This window comes from Accipiter gentilis, chromosome 1 (assembly GCF_929443795.1).
Source record: "Accipiter gentilis chromosome 1, bAccGen1.1, whole genome shotgun sequence".
Classification (NCBI taxonomy): domain Eukaryota; kingdom Metazoa; phylum Chordata; class Aves; order Accipitriformes; family Accipitridae; genus Astur; species Astur gentilis.
In genome coordinates, this window is record NC_064880.1 from 11204951 (window position 1) to 11224437 (window position 19487).

The 19487-nt window shown below is 43.1% G+C and overlaps 1 protein-coding gene across 6 annotated transcripts in view; it reads right to left on the reverse strand.

The window, feature by feature from the left end:
- The window catches only part of PCNT (pericentrin), a 115244-nt gene that overhangs the window by 11877 nt on the left and 83880 nt on the right, over positions 1-19487 (reverse strand). For 3 of the 6 annotated variants that reach the window (XM_049810792.1, XM_049810784.1, XM_049810775.1), the window contains 9 exons: positions 8773-8970; positions 8323-8496; positions 7499-7694; positions 6725-6938; positions 5843-5993; positions 3492-4205; positions 2493-2773; positions 1666-1768; positions 40-87 (listed from right to left, as the gene is read on the reverse strand). In XM_049810792.1, the coding sequence (XP_049666749.1) occupies positions 40-87; positions 1666-1768; positions 2493-2773; positions 3492-4205; positions 5843-5993; positions 6725-6938; positions 7499-7694; positions 8323-8496; positions 8773-8970 (2079 nt within the window). The remainder of the gene's footprint in view (positions 1-39; positions 88-1665; positions 1769-2492; positions 2774-3491; positions 4206-5842; positions 5994-6724; positions 6939-7498; positions 7695-8322; positions 8497-8772; positions 8971-19487) is intronic. The other 3 variants (XM_049810810.1, XM_049810802.1, XM_049810764.1) reach the window with 1 other exon arrangement.

Here is a 19487-nt window from a genome sequence, read left to right on the forward strand (position 1 = left end):
CAGTAAATTCCTTTGGTCTCCAGAGCAAGTGGTCAGTACCTTAGAGGAAGGAGAAATTCGGGGAGGAGACTGAAATGGAAGGCGAGTCTGGAAAAAAAAAAAAAATAATCAAAGCCTGAAAAAGGGGCAGAGAGGAGAGACCGTTTGTGCCCACAGAAAAAAGGATATCAAGGTAAGAGTTTTTGCTCTCTAAGCTACAGAAAGGCATATGTCTTTAGAGTGCTCCACTAAACTCTTTTTTTTAAGCCAAACTTAAGTCAGAAAACTTGAGTCCCTTCATTTTAGTGTGGTCATAGTCCCTGGAGCAAGCAATTGCAAAGTCTTGTCCAACAAGAGAATGGACTGCTATTCTGCATGGCATTCACTGGCTTAATGTTAAGGGGCCTGCTAATTGATGGTGATGAGGCCCTGGAAAACCTAGAAGTTGTGAAAAGCATTTGCAACAGAGTTTCTAACCCAGAAGACCTAATGGCATCAGAGGGAAAACAAACAACCCAAACTATTTTTTCTTTTCCAGTACAGTAATAACTTGGAGGGAGCTGAGCCAGAAAAACAGCTCAGCTCTGGAGGGAGTTCTGACAAGTCAAAATTAAATAGAGCCATAAGGTTGTCTGGTTCCCCCCCGCCAGTCTCTCTGAGCATTCTGTCCACAGCAGAGGGCTCTAAAGCTTTGTGAGAGGAAGCCTTAATCAAAATAACTCGATGAACACCTACTTGGGAAGAGGTTACATCCTCCTCCTCAAGGCTGGAGGTGCTCCATTTGGCAACCACCCAAGTGGCTGCACAGGCGACAGAAGGAGAACATTTACTGTGTTTTGTACGCAGTTAGACACAGGGAGAGCTTGCACTATGCCATGCCAGCTTGTCATACATTAGACTTGTATTACAGAGCACGTGAGAACAACAGAAATTACAAGAGCCTCTTTGTGTACCAGACAATCTGAACTCTTTCTCAAAAGGTGTGTTTTCTGGGGATTTGCTATCAAGCAGGTGAGGGAATAGAGAGAGGCTGAATCAAACAAGAGCTAAGACTGTTAGTTAGCCCTAAATTCCCAAATTTTAGCTGAAATGTGGTTGAAGATCTTTCTTTATTATGGGAGAAAGACATAAATGATAGAGCAAAGTTATCTGGTGAATAAGATGGAATCTAAAAGCTATGTTTTTATGATATTTTTTGTATCAATAGACCTGAGCTCAGTCTTTGATAATCCCTAGGCTTGTATAAAATATTTGCAATACTGCAACCATCAGTCAAAATACCCCTCCTGAGATGACAAACCACTGTTGCACTTTTTGAAAATTACTTGACAATTTGCTGAAAACCAACTGTCTCTGGATGCATACAGAAGCAGCAGCAACACATCCCAGGGTTTGATATCCTTGGACATATTACATATCTAGGAAAAAGAATGCTGTCAGAAGCAGACTGCAATACAACAAAAAAGCAAGAGTCTGATACTAAAATATGTTAATGTAACGACAGTGTGAGTACAAGAGTACATCTTTTTTCCATCCCCAAGGCAAAACACAATTTTCCTCAGCATGTTTACCAAAGAAGGAAGGTGGGGGAGGAATCAATTAATCAATCAATTTGTATGTGTACTGATACCCAAGGAATACATAACACCTTACTGATAACCAACAAATATATGTAGTTTTCCTTACCTGAGATGCAGGAGGAGACAATAAATCTGATTTTAGTTCCTTTAATGTCTGCAGTAAAGACGCTACAGCTTCATCATTTGATGCAGACCAATCATTAGCTGTTCTGTTAAACAGAAATACTTTTTCAGTATTAGGCTGATTTGTAGTAATGTTAACAAACATTTGATTCCTTCTCCCCACTGGATGACCTTTTGAGGCTGTACTTACGCACTATTCATCAAACAAAATACTGTGAATACACACAGAAATTAGCAAGATTTGTTAAATTTTAAGAGTAGAATTTCTAAATAGTGCCACATAGGATTTATTCAGAAGTCTGAATTTTATACCAGTCTGACATTCTATGATACAAATTCAGGCTGCAGCAAAACATAACTAGTATTTTACTCTGCTGCCAAAGAAATAAGAAATTACTGTTACTTGGCCACTCATTCCTTCCCCTAGCTTTTCCCTGCCATGTTCAATGGAGTTTCCCATTCTAAACCTGCAGATGTGTTGATTACCCTGTTTTTTTGATTGCTCTCTAATCAGACTGCTGCAGTTGCCAAACAACCAAACAACTCTTCCCAGTGGGTTTTTTGGAGTCATTCTTTTTAAGCAGGATCACTTCACAGATCTAGTTCAGACACAGGCACACAAGATTCTAATGGGAATGGCTGCAACCAGAGTCTGCTGCCACCGCGTAATCACGGTTTCACACAAGGTTAAGTCTTGTAAACAGATATACCGCTCGCTCCCTTCAGCACAGGGCTTTCAGCCATGACCCACACAAGTTCAGAAGCAGGACTGAAAGAAAGAAAACTACTATTTTATAAACAACTACTCACTTATCTATGGTTTTATATATGAACTCATTTAGGTGCAAAGCTACAAAAAGCAACTGCTGTCTTATCTTCTCTAGCTGTTGTTGCTGCTGTTGCAAATGCAGTTTTTCACTTTCTTTTGTCATGGACTGTTTGGCATTTCGATCTTTGTTTAAGGTACACAACAGTACTTGCTGATGATTTGGAGATGGGAGATTTCTTTCTCTTTCTTCTAATATTGTCAGTATTTCCTGCAGCTCTTTAATTCTTTGTTCATCCCTCTGGTGTTGTCGTTCCAAGTTTTGCTATTTGAACAGAATAAGTAGTAGTTAATTGCATTTTATACATATACACACACATACATATATATACATACTCACATATAAGTGTTTTTTGCTTTTGGGTTTTTTTTTAATACACACAGACTGCAAATAAAAGCATCACACCTAACTACCATATCCATCTTGGTGTTCCTTAACTCACAGACCACTTATAGGGGAAGGCTTATAGTACTGATTTCCAGGGCCACCAGGAAGCCATTTAAAGACTCTGGAGTGGGCATTTTCTCCATCCATCTCCAGACATAGTGACTGACAAATCTCCAGAGAGTTTGCAAAGCCTCCTTCCTCCTCTAAGGAAAGTGAAGGAGCTGAGAAGCAAGAAGGTGAAATCGATAATGCTGCAAACCATAATCAGGAGTCTAGCTCAAAATAAGGACAATAACATGACACCTAGTTCGGTTCCGTTCTGTGTTAAACCATATTCTTCTCCATCTGTTAACAACTGGCAATTCCTACCATAGGCAAAAATGTAAGGATCAACTTCTGTCAACAGTAAACCCAGGCACAAACCCCTGAAAACAGCTGTGTTTGATAAATGCAGGAAAAGAGCTCATCTAATGCATTTTTCAGAATGCTTTGTTTAAAAAAAGGAAACACTTCAATGAAAGAACACCATCCACAGGGTTAAATCCCAGTTTGTAGCTATTTCAATGTAAGGCAAGACTTGCAGAAGGATTCTCACCAGTCTCTCCTGATCTCTCTGCCAGTCCTTTTGTTTCTCTAGCTCTGTTTGTTGCTGTTGTCTTCGCTCTCTCTCTCTCTCCTCTTTCTTATTTTTATCTTGCTCTTTCATGGTCTTGAAGAGCGACTGCAGTTGTTCCCAGTCAGCTTTCAGCTTCGCCTCTCTTTCCTTCTGGGCCTCTAAGGAACGGAGTACCTCTTGCTTTTGACCCTGAAGAGATTCCAGCGTAGCTCGCAATTTGTCACTGACCTCTCTCTCCTTCTGGGTTTCTTTGCAGCACATCTGTACTTTGGCCTCTAGCTGCCTTTTGGAATGAATGGTCGCCTGGTGTGTTTTCTCAATAATAGCAGCTAGCTCTGTAGTTCGGGACCTCTCTTCTTCCAGCTGGGCTTGGAGCTCTCGAACAAAGGCTTGTTCCAGCAGTGACTCCCTGTGCTGACAAGCACGTTCTTTCACTCTCATGCTCAACTGTTCTGTCAGAACGCGTTCGTGATTCAAGGAATTCAGGAGCTCCAACGAACGATTTTTCTCAGCATCCAAATTTCTCTGTAGCTCTGACAGTTTGGTCTGTTCCTGGGACAGCAATGCTTCACAGCGGGAGTGCTCAATCTGAAGTTCCTTGCGGAGATTATCATTTACCGTTTGCTCGTGCTCTAAGGATACAGCCAGCTGGCTATTCTGCACTGACTGCAACTCTAAGGCAGCCTGCAGCTCCTGTTCAAAAGAGGGAAACACATATTAATAATCCAGCACAAACATCTGTGGGGCAGGCTGGCATTTGGCAATTTTCAACCTCCTGTTTTATCCAGGAAGAAACTCAAGACTGAACTAGAGTAGTTCAGGTATTAAAAAGTTTAATTTAAAAGTACAAGTTTAATTTTCTAATTAAAAGTGCCAGAAGCATGCTTGTTAGCAACATGACACCAAGTAACAAAACCAAAGATCGTAATGTTAAAATATCTTCCGGTACATTATTTTTTCTTCAATTAGTAAGACCCTCATTAGGAAATCACTATTCTTTACATCACTCAATCACCTTAATAAGTGACATCTGAAGCAGAAATAACCCATGTTGATTTAAAAAGAACCAAAACTCTAAGCAGTATGAGTAGATGCAAACCCTCTGGATTTTACGGTCCCTCTCTTTAAAGCACACAGCACAGACTGATACAAATAATCCATCCCTAAATCCATTTTGGGAGCCAGCCTTTCTTCAGAAGGACAGGGAGCAACTGAAAAGGCAGTCCCAAGGAGCTTGCAAACAGTCAGAGCTAGCAGCCAGAGCTGCTGTCGTCCTAGCAGGGGAGTCTGCCCTACCCCCCACAGCCAGCACCACCTCTCCTCTGATCTCCTAGAAAGCCAGGTCAGATGCTAAGTGGCATCAGCTTTCTATAGTAGGTCTTCAAGGGACAATTTGGGAATGCAAGACTGCAGCAGTGTGAACTGTGAATGGTATAATCTGTTGCACAACTACACCTGCACTTTTCTCTTTGCCTTGGCTAAGATAGTCCCTGCCTTCCCTGCACGAGTGGCTTTTTTAAAAGATGGAGGATGTTGGCACCATGTCCTACCATGCCAGTAGTAACAAAAATCCCAACAAACAAAACCCACCCACAAACCTGAACACCTACCAGAAAGATGATGTGAGAGGCCAGACTACACGGAAATAGAGTCCGAATTGTGTTTCCTCACTTAGGGCATTCAACTAGAATTGGTTTGGAGTTAGCAGATAGATTTTGGTTTTGGTTTCTAAGTTTAAAAAAAGGTTTATGTTAAATCTTCTTCCTTTTCCAGTCACTGTAGGCCTTTTACAAGAACTGAGTCATTGCTATCACAGTATCAGAGAAAGCTGTTCATTTATTTTCTGTCCAATTTAGAAGAAAGGGAAAAAAAAGACTTTGGTTAACCTCCAAAAATACATGTTACATTGGAAAGGCTCCAGTTACTCCCTGCCAAGCATATGTATCACTGCGTGATTTTCTTTATAATCTCAGTTATCATACACATCACATCCTCATAGCGCATTTGCTCTGGAATAAAGGGTGCAGTTACACCGTTGTAGAATCTGGCTCTCCCTACACAGCGAGGGGCAGTACAAAACTAGTGAAAATGTGAAATGTGAAAGTGTTTTTCCTTATTTCTGCATGTGTAATTAAGGAGGGCAACTGAAAGCTTTAATTCTATGAAAACAAAGTAAATGCCACGCACATTCAGTAAAAGTTTGGGGGTTTTTTTAAACAGTTATTAAACAAAAAAACCCATGGGACATGAAAAGGACTGCAAAAATAACCTGTAAGCTAACTTCATGCACCAAAGGAGGTGAACTGAAGCATTGAGATGTAGGGCATTACCTCCAAGGCCTTTGTCTTTTCACTTTCTGCTTTCTTATGCTGAAGCTGTTGATCCTCAAACAAACCTTGTAGCTCTGTTTCCTTCAGACGTTCACTCTGCAAGTCTTCATGTGCAGCTGTCAAATCTTTTTCTTTTTTTTCCAATTCAAAACTGCAATATTTAAAACAACACTTCTATGTATGTTCAGAACAGAACATCCTTCACCAGCAATGCGAGCAAGACATTTTGGGTTACTTTTTGTGAATTAGTCTTGTTGACTTATTTCTTTAAGGTGGCCTCTGCTCCTTCTAAAAAGAGTCAGTTTTCAAGTCACAGCTATTTAGCATCTAAAAATATTTACCGCCCTGCTAGCAAACCTAGAATTGCTCTATTCAGTAACAATTAAGAGATAGGGAGAAGTTATCTATCCTGGCAGAGCGTAACTGTTGTCCTGTGAGAGGAAAGAAAAACATTGGTATACACTAGGAATAAGTGGGAGGGAGAAGGGGTGGAAGAAAAAAAAAACAAAACCCACACAAGATAACAGGCAAACAGAAGTACCAACCAAAAGACTAAGACAAAAGCTGCAGGAGTGGGGTGCATCAGAGATACAGAGATCTAGTCTGTTCACTTTTAATACACCCATACAATATGCACTTGTTTCCACAACCTTCTCAGTCAAGGCTACAGAAGAGGTAAATATGCAAATTTGAATTGAAGAATAAATGAATTTAAGCAGTTAGTAAAGAAAAATTAACATATCAATGAGAAATGAGAGAGGTTAGTTTTCTTCCTTGTGTTTCCAAGTGCTAAGCCATTTGCAGATCCAATGAGTATAAAGCTCTTTCAGACCTGTTGATAAATAAAATAAAATAAAATAAAATAAAAAATCTACTTCTCACCGTAACTGGCTTATTTCCCTCTGAAGCTCTTCTAGGGATTTCTGCAGCCTTTCATTCTCTTGCTTACTTTCATAAAGCTCTGATTTCAGGGCTGCTTTTTCTTGATTCAAGACATCACATGTTTCAGAGGCTCTCTTCTGCTCCTCAGAGAGGCTGCTGTGTAAGTCACTCACAATAGATTTTTCCTGCTGAAGCTTATATTCTAGTAATTCAACTAGGATAAGAAAATGTTAACAGTTATTTGTATTACAGAGAACTTGACATTATGTTATCCCTTACACTAGCTCAAATCGGGGGAAAAAAATCAGATGTATTAAAGTGTTCTTGTCTGGAGAATTCATTTCTTTTCAAACATTAGTTGAATCAGCAGAAAAATGCACATACACGCTACAGATCTGCTGCTAGTGGACCAGGCAAAGTGAGAAGAACATGAAAAGAATTTCCTGTAAACCAACAAGGGTATTTTACTATCCTTGATAGGTTTTCTACACATACACACTACTTAACAGAGTCACCCTTCAGTTCCATTGCTTTGGGTTATTTTAAAACTTCTCTTTGCTTTTCACAGATTTTTCTTAACTACTAAAGAAAGAAGAATTCCTAGAATTCCTTCCTCTGCTAAAATTGTAGGGAACCAGAATGCATTAGTAAAACTGAATAATTGTACAGCATCTGCTTCTTTGCAAAACAAACTTTTTTTGCCTTTTATCTTCTAGGCAAAAAAGGAAAGAACTGACATAGAAGACCAGATAACAAGAACTTGGTTATTACTACCTTTCCTCCGAAGGTGGTGTTCTTGTTTGCTCCCATGATCTTCTGCATTGGTAAGGGTTTCCTGTAACTGCTGTAGCTTCTCCTGGTTCTGAAGATGTGTCATGCGTAGCTGAGCTCGGAGGTCCTGTATTTCAGAGAGCAAGCTATTCCGGTCTGAGGAGAAAAGGTGCTCTACAACCATCTGCCTCTGTTCCTCCTGAAAATGAACAAAGTCCTATTAAATCTACAAGGCTATTCCCATATTTTCTACAAAAATAAACCCTAGAGAAACCCTTGCAGTACAAGTTTTATACGGAGGCACTTCAAGTGACTAAGTTCATGCTTCATATTAATGCAAAATGTTAACATTAAGTAACAAAGAAAAACCCCACGTCACTAGCTTCCAAATAGAATAATAGGTATTAATAATAGTTTATACATAATAGTTACTACAAACCATCTGCTTGGAACGTAAAAACTAAATATTATCAGCAAAAAATCCCAGATTCAGAGTTAGCTCAATGTATACCCTTTGCAAGAGAGGTCTGTGAAGCTCTAGATAGAATTCTTCCCCTCCTTCCCTTTTCATCAGACATTTCCTTTACGCTATCACAATCTTTCTGTATGCCAGCTAAAATAAGCAATAGGTTTTGTAACACAACATACAAAGTTTGAAAAAAATGGTACCAAAACAGAGACTATAAAAACCTACTGATCCCATACAATCTGGATTAACACACAAGGTAAGATCTACAATGGAAGTAATAAAACTGGAAAAACCTTAAAAAATATGAGGGAATAAAAGAGGTGATTTATAAGCATAACACTTTAAGATGATTTCTTACTTGTTGTTTCATGATATACTCCAGTTTTTCCACTAACGAACCTTCATCACCAGTCCCAGGATTGGATAAGTGAGAATTCAAGTCAATTTGCAACACATTTCTCTCCTTCTCAAACACACTCTGTACTGCTTGCAGAAGTTCTCCTCTCCAGTCAGCAGCAACACCTGAAAATTCCTGTTAAAAATAATATTATTTTTTTAAAAATGGCATTTCTCTCAATCTCTAACCCACTGTCTTTCATATCATTACTGTGTAAGAGTATACCTATCTTTTAATTTAAGCAGACCAAAGGTGTTTAAAGAGTCCCGTTCAAATCTCAGAAAGGAAAGAGTCCCTTGCTCCTCATACATATATATATACACATACACACACTAGCTACATAACAATCTACATTTCTATATATCTAAAAAACAGGTCACCTTGCTTTAAAGGGTATTTTTATTGTCATACCTTATCTCCTCTATCTGCCACCTTGCTTAGGTAATCTTTCAGTGACTGTATAGCATCCAGCAAGGCTAAGCCCTCCTTCTGCCATCCTTCCATTGCTGCTCTTGTCTGATGAACATTTTTCAGCTCCCTAAAACTAAAGGGACATTCTGACAAAGCCAGTATTTTGCGGCTCTCCTCATACACCATCTTCAGCACAGTCTGAGAAGGAAAAAAAAAAGATAAGGCATAATATTAGGAAAGAGGCATCAGCATCCTGACAGTGTAAGAGTAGGATAGAACAGCACTAGACAATAAAAAGAAGGCAGCAGCTGTCCAAGGCTGTGATACAGATAAAGGCATGCAGGTCAGCCCTGCTACTTGGTAAGCTTAATAAACTAAGAATACACATATACACATACACATAGAATGAGCCAAGAGTTGCCTAAGAATTTTTATCTCCTAACAACTGAGGTCAATATTTAAGAATACAACAGCCACTGTATTCTTAATTACTGCATTCACAATGTTAAGTACAAATGGCAGCCTCAGCCAGCACATCTTATTGCTGTGTACATCAATATACTAATATGCAATTAAGCCAAAGGACTGTATTTTACCTTTGCTGTTTCTAAACTATTTAGCTAACTTTTCTGGCAGTAAATTAAATTCCATCAAGTCCGAAGCCATGTTACTAAACCCCAGTGATGCCAGAAAACTGAATTACGTGTTTAAACAACCTTGGCTTAATTTAGCAGATCATATACAAATAACATCTCCCAAAACAATCAGTCTTAATAATTCACAGTGGAAATTGTTTCCTCTGACATTGTCAGGCAAAATAACCCCTTTTAAATAAATTCCCTGTTCACAAACCATTACATCATGCACAGATGTTTCCTGGTCTCTTTTCAAGGAAGGTCACTAGATTTAAGTCCTTTTCTACATACATCTCATCAAAAAAATATCCCAGCCTCGACGCAGAGCTGTTTCTCATTGCTACTCACTTCGACAACAACAATATGGAGTACTTTAACTCTCGGTATTCTTTCTTTGAACTTTTTTTGAGTGACTTAACTTTTGAACCAACTTGAGTTGCTTTTCTGTCACTGGAAACAAAACAGCAGTAACTTCATAACCAATGACACATGATGAAAACCTTTAGTAAATATTAACAACAGAAGCACAGTAAAATGTTCAAACTAAACATTCAGTACTGGAACATGCACTCAGATCTTACAGCCAGTAAAATCTAGACTGATGACCCACAAAAGAAACTAAATTAAAAAATCCTCTGTCTTAAGATAAAATGAAATTCACCTCTTCCATGAAGCCTATGAAACTATGCTTTTGAGAATTATTAATTTTTTTAGATACAGAATCACAGAATAGTTTGGGTTGGAAGGGACCTTTAAAGATCATCTCATCGAACCCCCCTGCCACAGGCGTGGGGACATCTTTCATTACATCAGGTTGCTCAAAGCCTCGTCCAACCTAATTCTGAACACTTCGAGGGATGGGGCATCCACAGCTTCTCTGGGCAACCTGTTCCAGTGTCTCACCACCCTCATCGTAAAGAATGTCTTATGTCCAATCTAAATCTACCTTCTTTCAGTTTAAAATTGTTGTTCCTTGTCCTGGTTTCAGCTGAGATAGACTTATCTGTTTTCCTAGTAGCTGGTACAGTGCTATGTTTTGAGTTCAGCATGAGAAGAATGTTGATAACACTGATGTTTTCAGTTGTTGCTCAGTATTGTTTAGACTAAAGTCAAGGATTTTTCAGCTTCTCATGCCCAGCCAGGGCACAAGAAGTTGGCACAGGACACAACCAAGGCACCTGACCCAAACTGGCCAACGGTGTATTCCATACCATGGGACGTCCCATCTAGTTTAGGAACTGGGAGGTGGGGGGGCAGGGAATCGACGCTCGGGGACTAGCTGGGTGTCAGTCAGCGGGTGGTGAGCAATTGCCCTGCGCATCATTTGTACATTCCAATCCTTTTATTATTGCTGTTGTCATTTTATTAGTGTTATCATTATCATTATTAGTTTCTTCTTTTCTGTTCTATTAAATCGTTCTTATCTCAACCCAGGAGTTTTACTTTTTTCCCCTGATTTCCTCCCCCATCCCACTGGATGGTGGGGAGTGAGTGAGCAGCTGCGTGGTGCTTAGTTGCTGGCTGGGGTTAAACCACGACAGTCCATTTTGGCGCCTAACACGGGGCACGAAGGGTTGAGATAACGACAAACCTGACCAGAGGTTGTTAAAACAAATTTGTTCCAAGTGCTCATTATGTTGATTTATGTGTTCTTAGAGTTGTTGCTCTGGCTTTTAAAGCTCTGTTATGTATCACCTCGCTTGCTGTATATAGTTCCTCTTCTACTGCTTATCATCCGTGGGAGGTGGATTAAGGTTTTCGCTTAGATGTATGGTATAACACTGGTTTATGGTATGATAAAGTCATCTGCTGTGGGATTAATCCGGTATTTGCACTTAGCATTGTCACCTTTATACAGTGGGAGCCACCTCTGGGAAACTATTAATAATTATACCATTTACCTTTCCTCCATGGAAAACCAGTCTATGGGTGGGGTACCTTTCTTCCCCTCTCCTTTCTCCTTCAGTCCAGTTACAATGGTGTTTGAGAATTTTGAAAAATTTGAATACTCCTGGGGTGTTGGGACTAGCACGGTCCTAGCCCTCCTGCTAGGAATTAGCATACTTCTGAATGTGGTTCAGCTCTCGTTTAAGGTTAAACAGCTATTTAAGAAGATCACCCAGAGATGTGCCCCCAGGCTGGATAATTATGAGTGGCAGGGTGTGTGGGGTAGTATGGGCAGGGCACCTCCAATGTTTTGGAAATTCACCTCTGAACAAGTGCAGGATCCAGAAGAACTAGTAAAATATTTGGAAAAGGTATGCTGTCACCTCGGTAGCTCCAGAGAGATACAAATCACTGCAACGTGCTGGGGCCTGGCCCATGCCTATCGAGCCCTGTTTGACACCACTCAGTACCCTCAAGGGGAAGAGAAAGTCTCTAGACCTAACAACAAAACGATGAGCACTGCGGCCACCCAAACCTCGACAATGGGCACTGCGGCCCCTCCAGGCCTGGCAAGGAGCATTGCAGGCACCCAGACCTTGGCGACAGGCACCATGACCCCTCCAGCCCCAGCGACGAGAACTTGGGCTACCCAAACCTCAACAACAGGCACTGCAGCCCCTCCAGCCCCAGCAATGAGCACAGCAGCTACCCAAACCTTGGCAACAAGCACTGCGGTCCCTCCAGCCCCACCGACGAGCACTGCTGCTACCCAAACCTCAGCGGCAGACGCTGCGGTTATCCAAAACCCGGCGAGCAATACTGCAACTGAACCAGAGGACCAACCTGGACCAGTAGCGGTTGCCCCCGTACAGAAAAAGAAATATACAAAAAAATCAGCTCGCTTAGCGAAGGATGAAGGTGAACAAGGGTCATCACAGGAACCGGAGGAAGAGGCAGAACCATAGTTAATAACCCGGTCCCTATCCTTGAGTGAACTGCGGGATTTGCGAAAAGATTTTGGCCCCTGTATAGGTGAGCATATTATCACCTGGGTCCTCCGACGCTGGGACAATGGGGCTAATAGCTTGGAATTAGAAGGTAGGGAAGCCAAGCAGCTGGGATCACTTGCCAGGGAAGGTGGCATTGATAAGGCAATTGGAAGAGGGACACAAGCCATCAGCCTCTGGAGGCGACTCCTGTCAAGTGTGAAGGAAAGGTACCCCTTTAAGGAAGACGTTGTAGTCAATCAAGCAAGTGGACCACCATGGAAAAAGGTATCCAATATCTGAGGGAATTAGCTGTGCTAGAGACAATTCATCATGACCCGGACAACCCACAATTACCCAAAGATCCAGACGAAGTCCAATGCACACGACCCATGTGGCGGAAGTTTGTACGGAGCGCACCATCATCCTATGCCAACGCATTGGCAGTAATATCCTGGAAGGATGAAGAGGCACCAACAGTGGAGGAAGTGGCTCGCCAACTGCATCAATATGAAGAAAATCTCTCCTCCTCCCTACAAGGCTGCATTTCGGCTGTGGAGAAGCTGTCCCAGGATGTGCAACAAATCAAAGAGGATATGTCCTACTCCACACATGTAAGGACCAATGTCTCAGCTATTAGGAGTGAGTGGTCTTCTGCCCAAGAAAGAGAATATAGAAGGTACACACCGCGAGGTGCCCTGTGGTTTTACCTATGTGATCAGGGAGAGGACATGAGGAAATGGGATGGAAAACGTACCTCGGTCCTAAATGCACGGGTACGTGAACTGCGAGGAAAAACCACCACAAAAGGGGATTCTACCAGGAAAAATGCCGCTCCAGTTTCCAAACAGAGTAGAAGGGCTGACTTTATCTCCGATCCTCTTGAAGGGAATTCTGAGCCAATTCTACGAGAAGTGAATACTGAATACTCTAACCAGAATTAGAGGGGCCCTGCCTCCAGCCAGGTGGAGGAAAGGGATAACCGGGTCTATTGGACTGTGTGGATTCGATGGCCTGGCACGTCAGACCCACAAGAGTATAAGGCTCTAGTAGACACCAGTGCACAGTGCACTCTAATGCCATCAAGTTATAAAGGGACAGAACCCATTTGTATTTCTGGTGTGACGGGGATCTCAAGAGTTAACTGTATTGGAAGCTGAAGTAAGCCTAACTGGCAATGAATGGCAGAAACACCCCATTGTGACTGGTCCAGAGGCTCCGTGTATCCTTGGCATAGACTATCTCAGGAGGGGGTATTTTAAGGACCCAAAGGGGTATCGATGGGCTTTCGGTACAGCTGCCTTGGAGACGGAGGGCACCGAACAGTTGTCTACCCTGCCTGGTCTCTCTCAAGACCCTTCAATTGTGGGGTTGCTGAAGGTTGAAGAGCAACAGGTGCTAATTGCTACCACGACTGTGCACCGGCAGCAATATCACACCAACCGAGACTCCGATTCCCATCCACAAATTGATTTGCCAACTGGAGAGCCGAGGAGTGATCAGCAAAACTCGCTCACCCTTTAATAGTCCCATATGGCCAGTGCGGAAGTCTAATGAGGAATGGAGATTAACAGTTGACTATCGTGGCCTGAATGAAGTTACCCCACCACTGAGTGCTGCCGTTCCAGATATGCTAGAACTTCAATATGAGCTAGAGTCAAAGGCAGCCAAGCGGTATGCCACAATTGACATTGCTAATGCATTTTTCTCAATCCCTCTGGCAGCAGAGTGTCGTCCACAATTTGCCTTTACTTGGAGGGTTGTCCAGTACACTTGGAATCGATTGCCCCAGGGGTGGAAACACAGCCCCACCATTTGCCATGGACTAATCCAGACTGCACTGGAAAAAGGTGAAGCTCCGGAACACCTGCAATACATTGATGACATCATCGTATGGGGCAACACAGCAGAAGAAGTCTTTGAGAAAGGGAAGAAAATAATCCAAATCCTTCTGAAAGTCAGTTTCACCATAAAAGAAAGTAAGGTCAAGGGACCTGCACAGGAGATCCAGTTTTTGGGAATAAAATGGCAAGATGGACGTCGTCAGATCCCAATGGACCTGATCAACAAAATAGCAGCTATGTCTCCCCCAACTAATAAAAAAGACACACAGGCCTTCTTAGGTGTCGTGGGGTTTTAGAGAATGCATATTCCAAATTAGTTTGATTGTAAGCCCTCTCTATAAAGTGACCAGGAAGAAGAATGATTTTAAATGGGGCCCTGAACAACAACAAGCCTTCGAACAAATTAAACTGGAGATTGTTCATGCCATAGCTCTTGGACCAGTCCGGACAGGACAAGATGTTAAAAACGTGCTCTAAACTGCAGCTGGGGTGAATGGCCCTACCTGGAGCCTCTGGCAGAAAGCACCTGGGGAAACCCGAGGCCAACCCCTGGGGTTTTGGAGTTGAGGATATCGAGGATCCAAGGCTCGCTATACTCCAACTGAAAAAGAGATACTGGCAGCATATGAAGGAGTTCGAGCCGCCTCAGAAGTGGTTGGTACTGAGACACAGCTCCTCTTAGCACCGCGACTGCCAGTGCTGGGCTGGATGTTCAAAGGGAGGGTCTCCTCTACACATCACGCAACTGACGGCACGTGGAGTAAGTGGATCGCACTGATCACACAACGGGCTCGCATAGGAAAACTCAGTCGCCCAGGAATTTTAGAAGTGATCACGGACTGGCCAGAAGGCAAAGATTTTGGAATGTCGCCAGAGGAGGAGGTGGCACATGCTGAAGAAGCCCCACTGTATAATAAACTGCCAGAAAATGAGAGGCAATATGCCCTGTTCACTGATGGGTCCTGTTGCATTGTGGGAAAGCATTGAAGGTGGAAGGCTGCTGTATGGAGTCCTACACGACAAGTTGCAGGAACTGCTGAAGGAGAAGGTGAATCGAGTCAGTTTGCAGAGGTGAAAGCCATCCAGCTAGCATTAGATATTGCTGAAAGAGAGAAGTGGCCAGTGCTCTATCTCTATACTGACTCATAGATGGTGGCAAATGCCCTGTGGGGGTGGCTACAGCAATGGAAGCAGAGCAACTGGCAGCGCAGAGGTAAACCCATTTGGGCTGCCACACTGTGGCAAGATATTGCGTCCCAGCTAGAGAATCTGGTTGTAAAAGTACGTCATGTAGATGCTCACATACCCATGGGTCGGGCCACTGACGAACATCGAAACAACAAACAGGTGGATCAGGCTGCCAAGATTGAAGTGGCTCAGGTGGACCCAGACTGGCAACATAAGGGTGAGCTATTTATGGCTCGGTGGGCCCATGATACTTCAGGCCATCAGGGAAGAGATGCAACATATAGATGGGCTTGAGATCGAGGGGCGGACCTGACCATGGACACTATCGCTCAGGTTATCCATGAATGTGAAACGTGTGCTGCAATTAAGCAAGCCAAGCAGTTAAAGCCCCTGTGGTATGGAGGGCGATGGCTGAAATATAAATTTGGGAAAGCCTGGCAGATTGACTATATCACACTCCCACAAACTCGCCAAGGCAAGCGCTATGTGCTGACAATGGTGGAAGCAACCACCAGATGGCTGGAAACATATTCTGTAGCCCATGCCACTGCCCGGAACACTATCCTGGGCCTTGAGAAGCAGGTCTTGTGGTGACATGGCACCCCAAAAAGAATTGAGTCAGACAACAGGACTCACTTCTGAAACAACCTTGTAGACACCTGGGCCAAAGAGCATGGCATTGAGTGGGTGTATCATATTCCCTATCATGCACCAGCCTCTGGGAAAATCGAGCAATACAATGGACTGTTAAAGACAACATTGAGAGTAATGGGGGGTGGAACCTTCAAACATTGGGATACACACTTAGCAAAAGCCACCTTGTTAGTCAATACCAGAGGATCTGCCAATTGGAGTGGCCCTGCCCAATCAGAACTTTTACATACTGTAAAAGGGGATAAAGTCCCTGTAGTGCACATGAAAAATATGTTAGGGAAAACAGTCTGGGTTACTCCTGCCTCAGGCAAAGGTAAACCCATTCGTGGGATTGCTTTTGCTCAAGGGCCTGGGTGCACTTGGTGGGTGATGCAAAAAGATGGAGAAGTCCGATGTGTGCCTCAAGGGGATTTGATTTTAGGTGAAGATAGCCAGAATTAAACTGTATGATATTAATTGCTATATAACCCTGCTACTGTATGTTATCATTACGATAATTGTTATATGCTATATCCATAGTGCTATAGTAAGAATCACTTGCATCAAGCAAGAAAGAGCTACAATAAAACAGCAAAATGCAGTAGTGATGGAACCAGAACTGACTCCAGCATGCAACAATCCAACGGTGCACACCATCCTCCTGCTGCGTCAAATGTCAGCTGCTCGTCACACCACACTGAAGCCCAATTCTGCTCTACCGACTGAGAGGACCTTGCACCATTCCTCCTGCCCAGACAGAACTGGTATGACAGATAGAGCCCAGAGTTGGAAACCAGTTGAACTCAACAAATGTTTTATGAACATAACTCATGAACTAAAGGAATGATATCTGTGTGTGTTACATATATATATATATCTCATTGTTCATATGTCTCAAAGGGATGGAAAGGTGGTGATGATTAATCAGGATGTAACTAAAGGTATGGGAACTGAGCATGATGTCAATGGTATAGAATAAGGGGTGGATACTGTCCTGGTTTCAGCTGGGATAGAGTTAACTGTCTTCCTAGTAGCTGGTACAGTGCTATGTTTTGAGTTCAGCATGAGAAGAATGTTGATAACACTGATGTTTTCAGTTGTTGCTCAGTATTGTTTAGACTAAAGTCAAGGATTTTTCAGCTTCTCATGCCCAGCCAGGGCACAAGAAATTGGCACTGGACACAACCAAGGCACCTGACCCAAACTGGCCAACGGTGTATTCCATACCATGGGACGTCCCATCTAGTTTAGGAACTGGGAGGTAGGGGGGCAGGGAATCGCCACTTGGGGACTAGCTGGGTGTCGGTCAGCAGGTGGTAAGCAATTGCCCTGCGCATCATTTGTACATTCCAATCCTTTTATTATTGCTGTTGTCATTTTATTAGTGTTATCATTATTAGTTTCTTCTTTTCTGTTCTATCAAACCGTTCTTATCTCAACCCAGGAGTTTTACTTCCCCCCCCAGCCCCGCCCCCGATTTCCTCCCCCATCCCACTGGATGGGGGGGGAGTGAGTGAGCAGCTGCGTGGTGCTTAGTTGCTGGCTAGGGTTAAACTACGACACTCCTTCTCTTGGCACTGCAGACCCTGGTAAAAAGCCCCTCTCCGTCTTTTTTATAACCCTCCTTTATATACTGAAAGGCCACAATAAGGTCTCCCTGGAACCTTCTCTTCTCCAAGCTGAACAACCCCAACTTCCTCAGCCTCTCTCCATAGGAGAGGTGTTCCATCCCTCTGATTGTTTTTGTGGCCTCCTCTGGGCCCACTCCAGCAGGTCCATGTCTTTCCTGTGCTGAGGACCCCAGAGCTGGATGCACTACTGCAGGTGGGGTCTCACCAGAGCAGAGTAGAAGGGCTGAACCCGCTCCCTTGACCTGCTGGCCCCTCTGCTTTGGATGCAGCCCAGGATACAGTTGGCCTTCTGGGCTACAAGTGCACATTGCCGGTTCATGTCCAGCTTTTCATCCACCAGTACACCCAAGTCCTTCTTGGCAGGGCTGCTCTCAATGCCTTCATCTCCCAGCCTGTGTTGATACCTGGCTTGCCCCAACCCAGGTGCAAGACCTTGCACTTGGCCTTGTTGAACCTCATGAGGTTCACATGGGCCCATTCCTGCAGCCTGTCCAGGTGCCTCTGGATGGCATCCCTTCCCTCAAGTGAATCAACTGCACCACTCAGCTTGGTGTCATCTACAAACTTGCATATATTCCTTGCCAAATTCCCCTCCAATTGTGCCTTAGCCTTCCCGATCCCATTCCTACACATCCAGAGAGTGTCCCTATATTCTTCCCAGGTTACATATCCCTGGTTCCACTGCCTGTGCATTTCACTCTTACACTTCAGTTTGATCAGGGGGTCCTTACTCAGCCATGCTTGTCTCCTGCCTTCCTTGCCCGATTTCTTACACATGGGAACCAAAAGCTCTGGCACCCAAGGAAAGATGTCCTTAGATAGCTGCCAGCTCTGTTCTGCTGCTTCATCCCTGAGGGCAGTTTCCCAGGGAGTCCCATCCACAAATCCCTTAAACAACTGAAAGCTTGCATCCTGACTCTACTGTTTTTCAAAGACTGCTCTGTACTATTAATCCTTATAAATTTTTAAATTTTTTTAGAGATAGAGAAACAGCTGTTTCTCCTTCGTTGCCTGTCTCTTCTGAACAGTTTATAACTGTCAATTGCATCACTCCAATTGTGTGATTTGTCACACTAAGTTTCAGTGATAGCAATTAGACTGTAGCTTTCCAGCTGCACTGTGACTCCCAACTCCTCCTGTTTGCTACCCATGCTATATGTACATTAGTATAGAGGCACTTCACTTGGATTGTCAACTGTGTCACCTTTTTGGAGGAACAAGGCCCAATTTCTTTGAGGTATTTCATAGGTGTTTCCCTGTTGGTTCCTAATACATCAGCAGCCCCTGACTCTTCTCTGTCGTTCAAAACTTCTTCCCCTTCTTTCACCAAGTCTAATTTAAAGCTCTCCTTATAGGTTTGGCCAGCTTATTGGTAAAGACACTCTTGTCCCACTTGGTCAGGTGAATTCCATCAGCTCCCAACAGATGCAGCTTCTCAAATGTACATCCATGATCACAGAAACCAAAACCTTTAGTACAGCATCAGCTACACAGCCAGGCATTCACCTGTTCATGTCCTCCCTCCTGGACCCCTTCCTCTGACTGGGACAATAGAGGAGAATACCACCTGTGATCCCAATCCTTTTAACATTCATCCGAGGGTTATATAGCCTCTTTTGATGGTTCCAAATTGCCTTGTTACAGTATTGTTAGACTTTACATGGAGCAGACGATAATCTGTAGGGTTCACCAGGCTTGGCAGCCTTTCTCAGTGATGTCACGAATACAAGCACGGTAGGCAGCTGTCCTGGTTTCAGCTGGGATAGTTAATTGTCTTCCTAGTAGCTGGTACAGTGCTGGTTTTGAGTTAGGTATGAGAAGAATGTTGATAACACTGATGTTTTCAGTTGTTGCTAAGCAGTGTTTAGTCTAAAGTCAAAGATTTTTCAGCTTCTCATGCCCAGCCAGCAA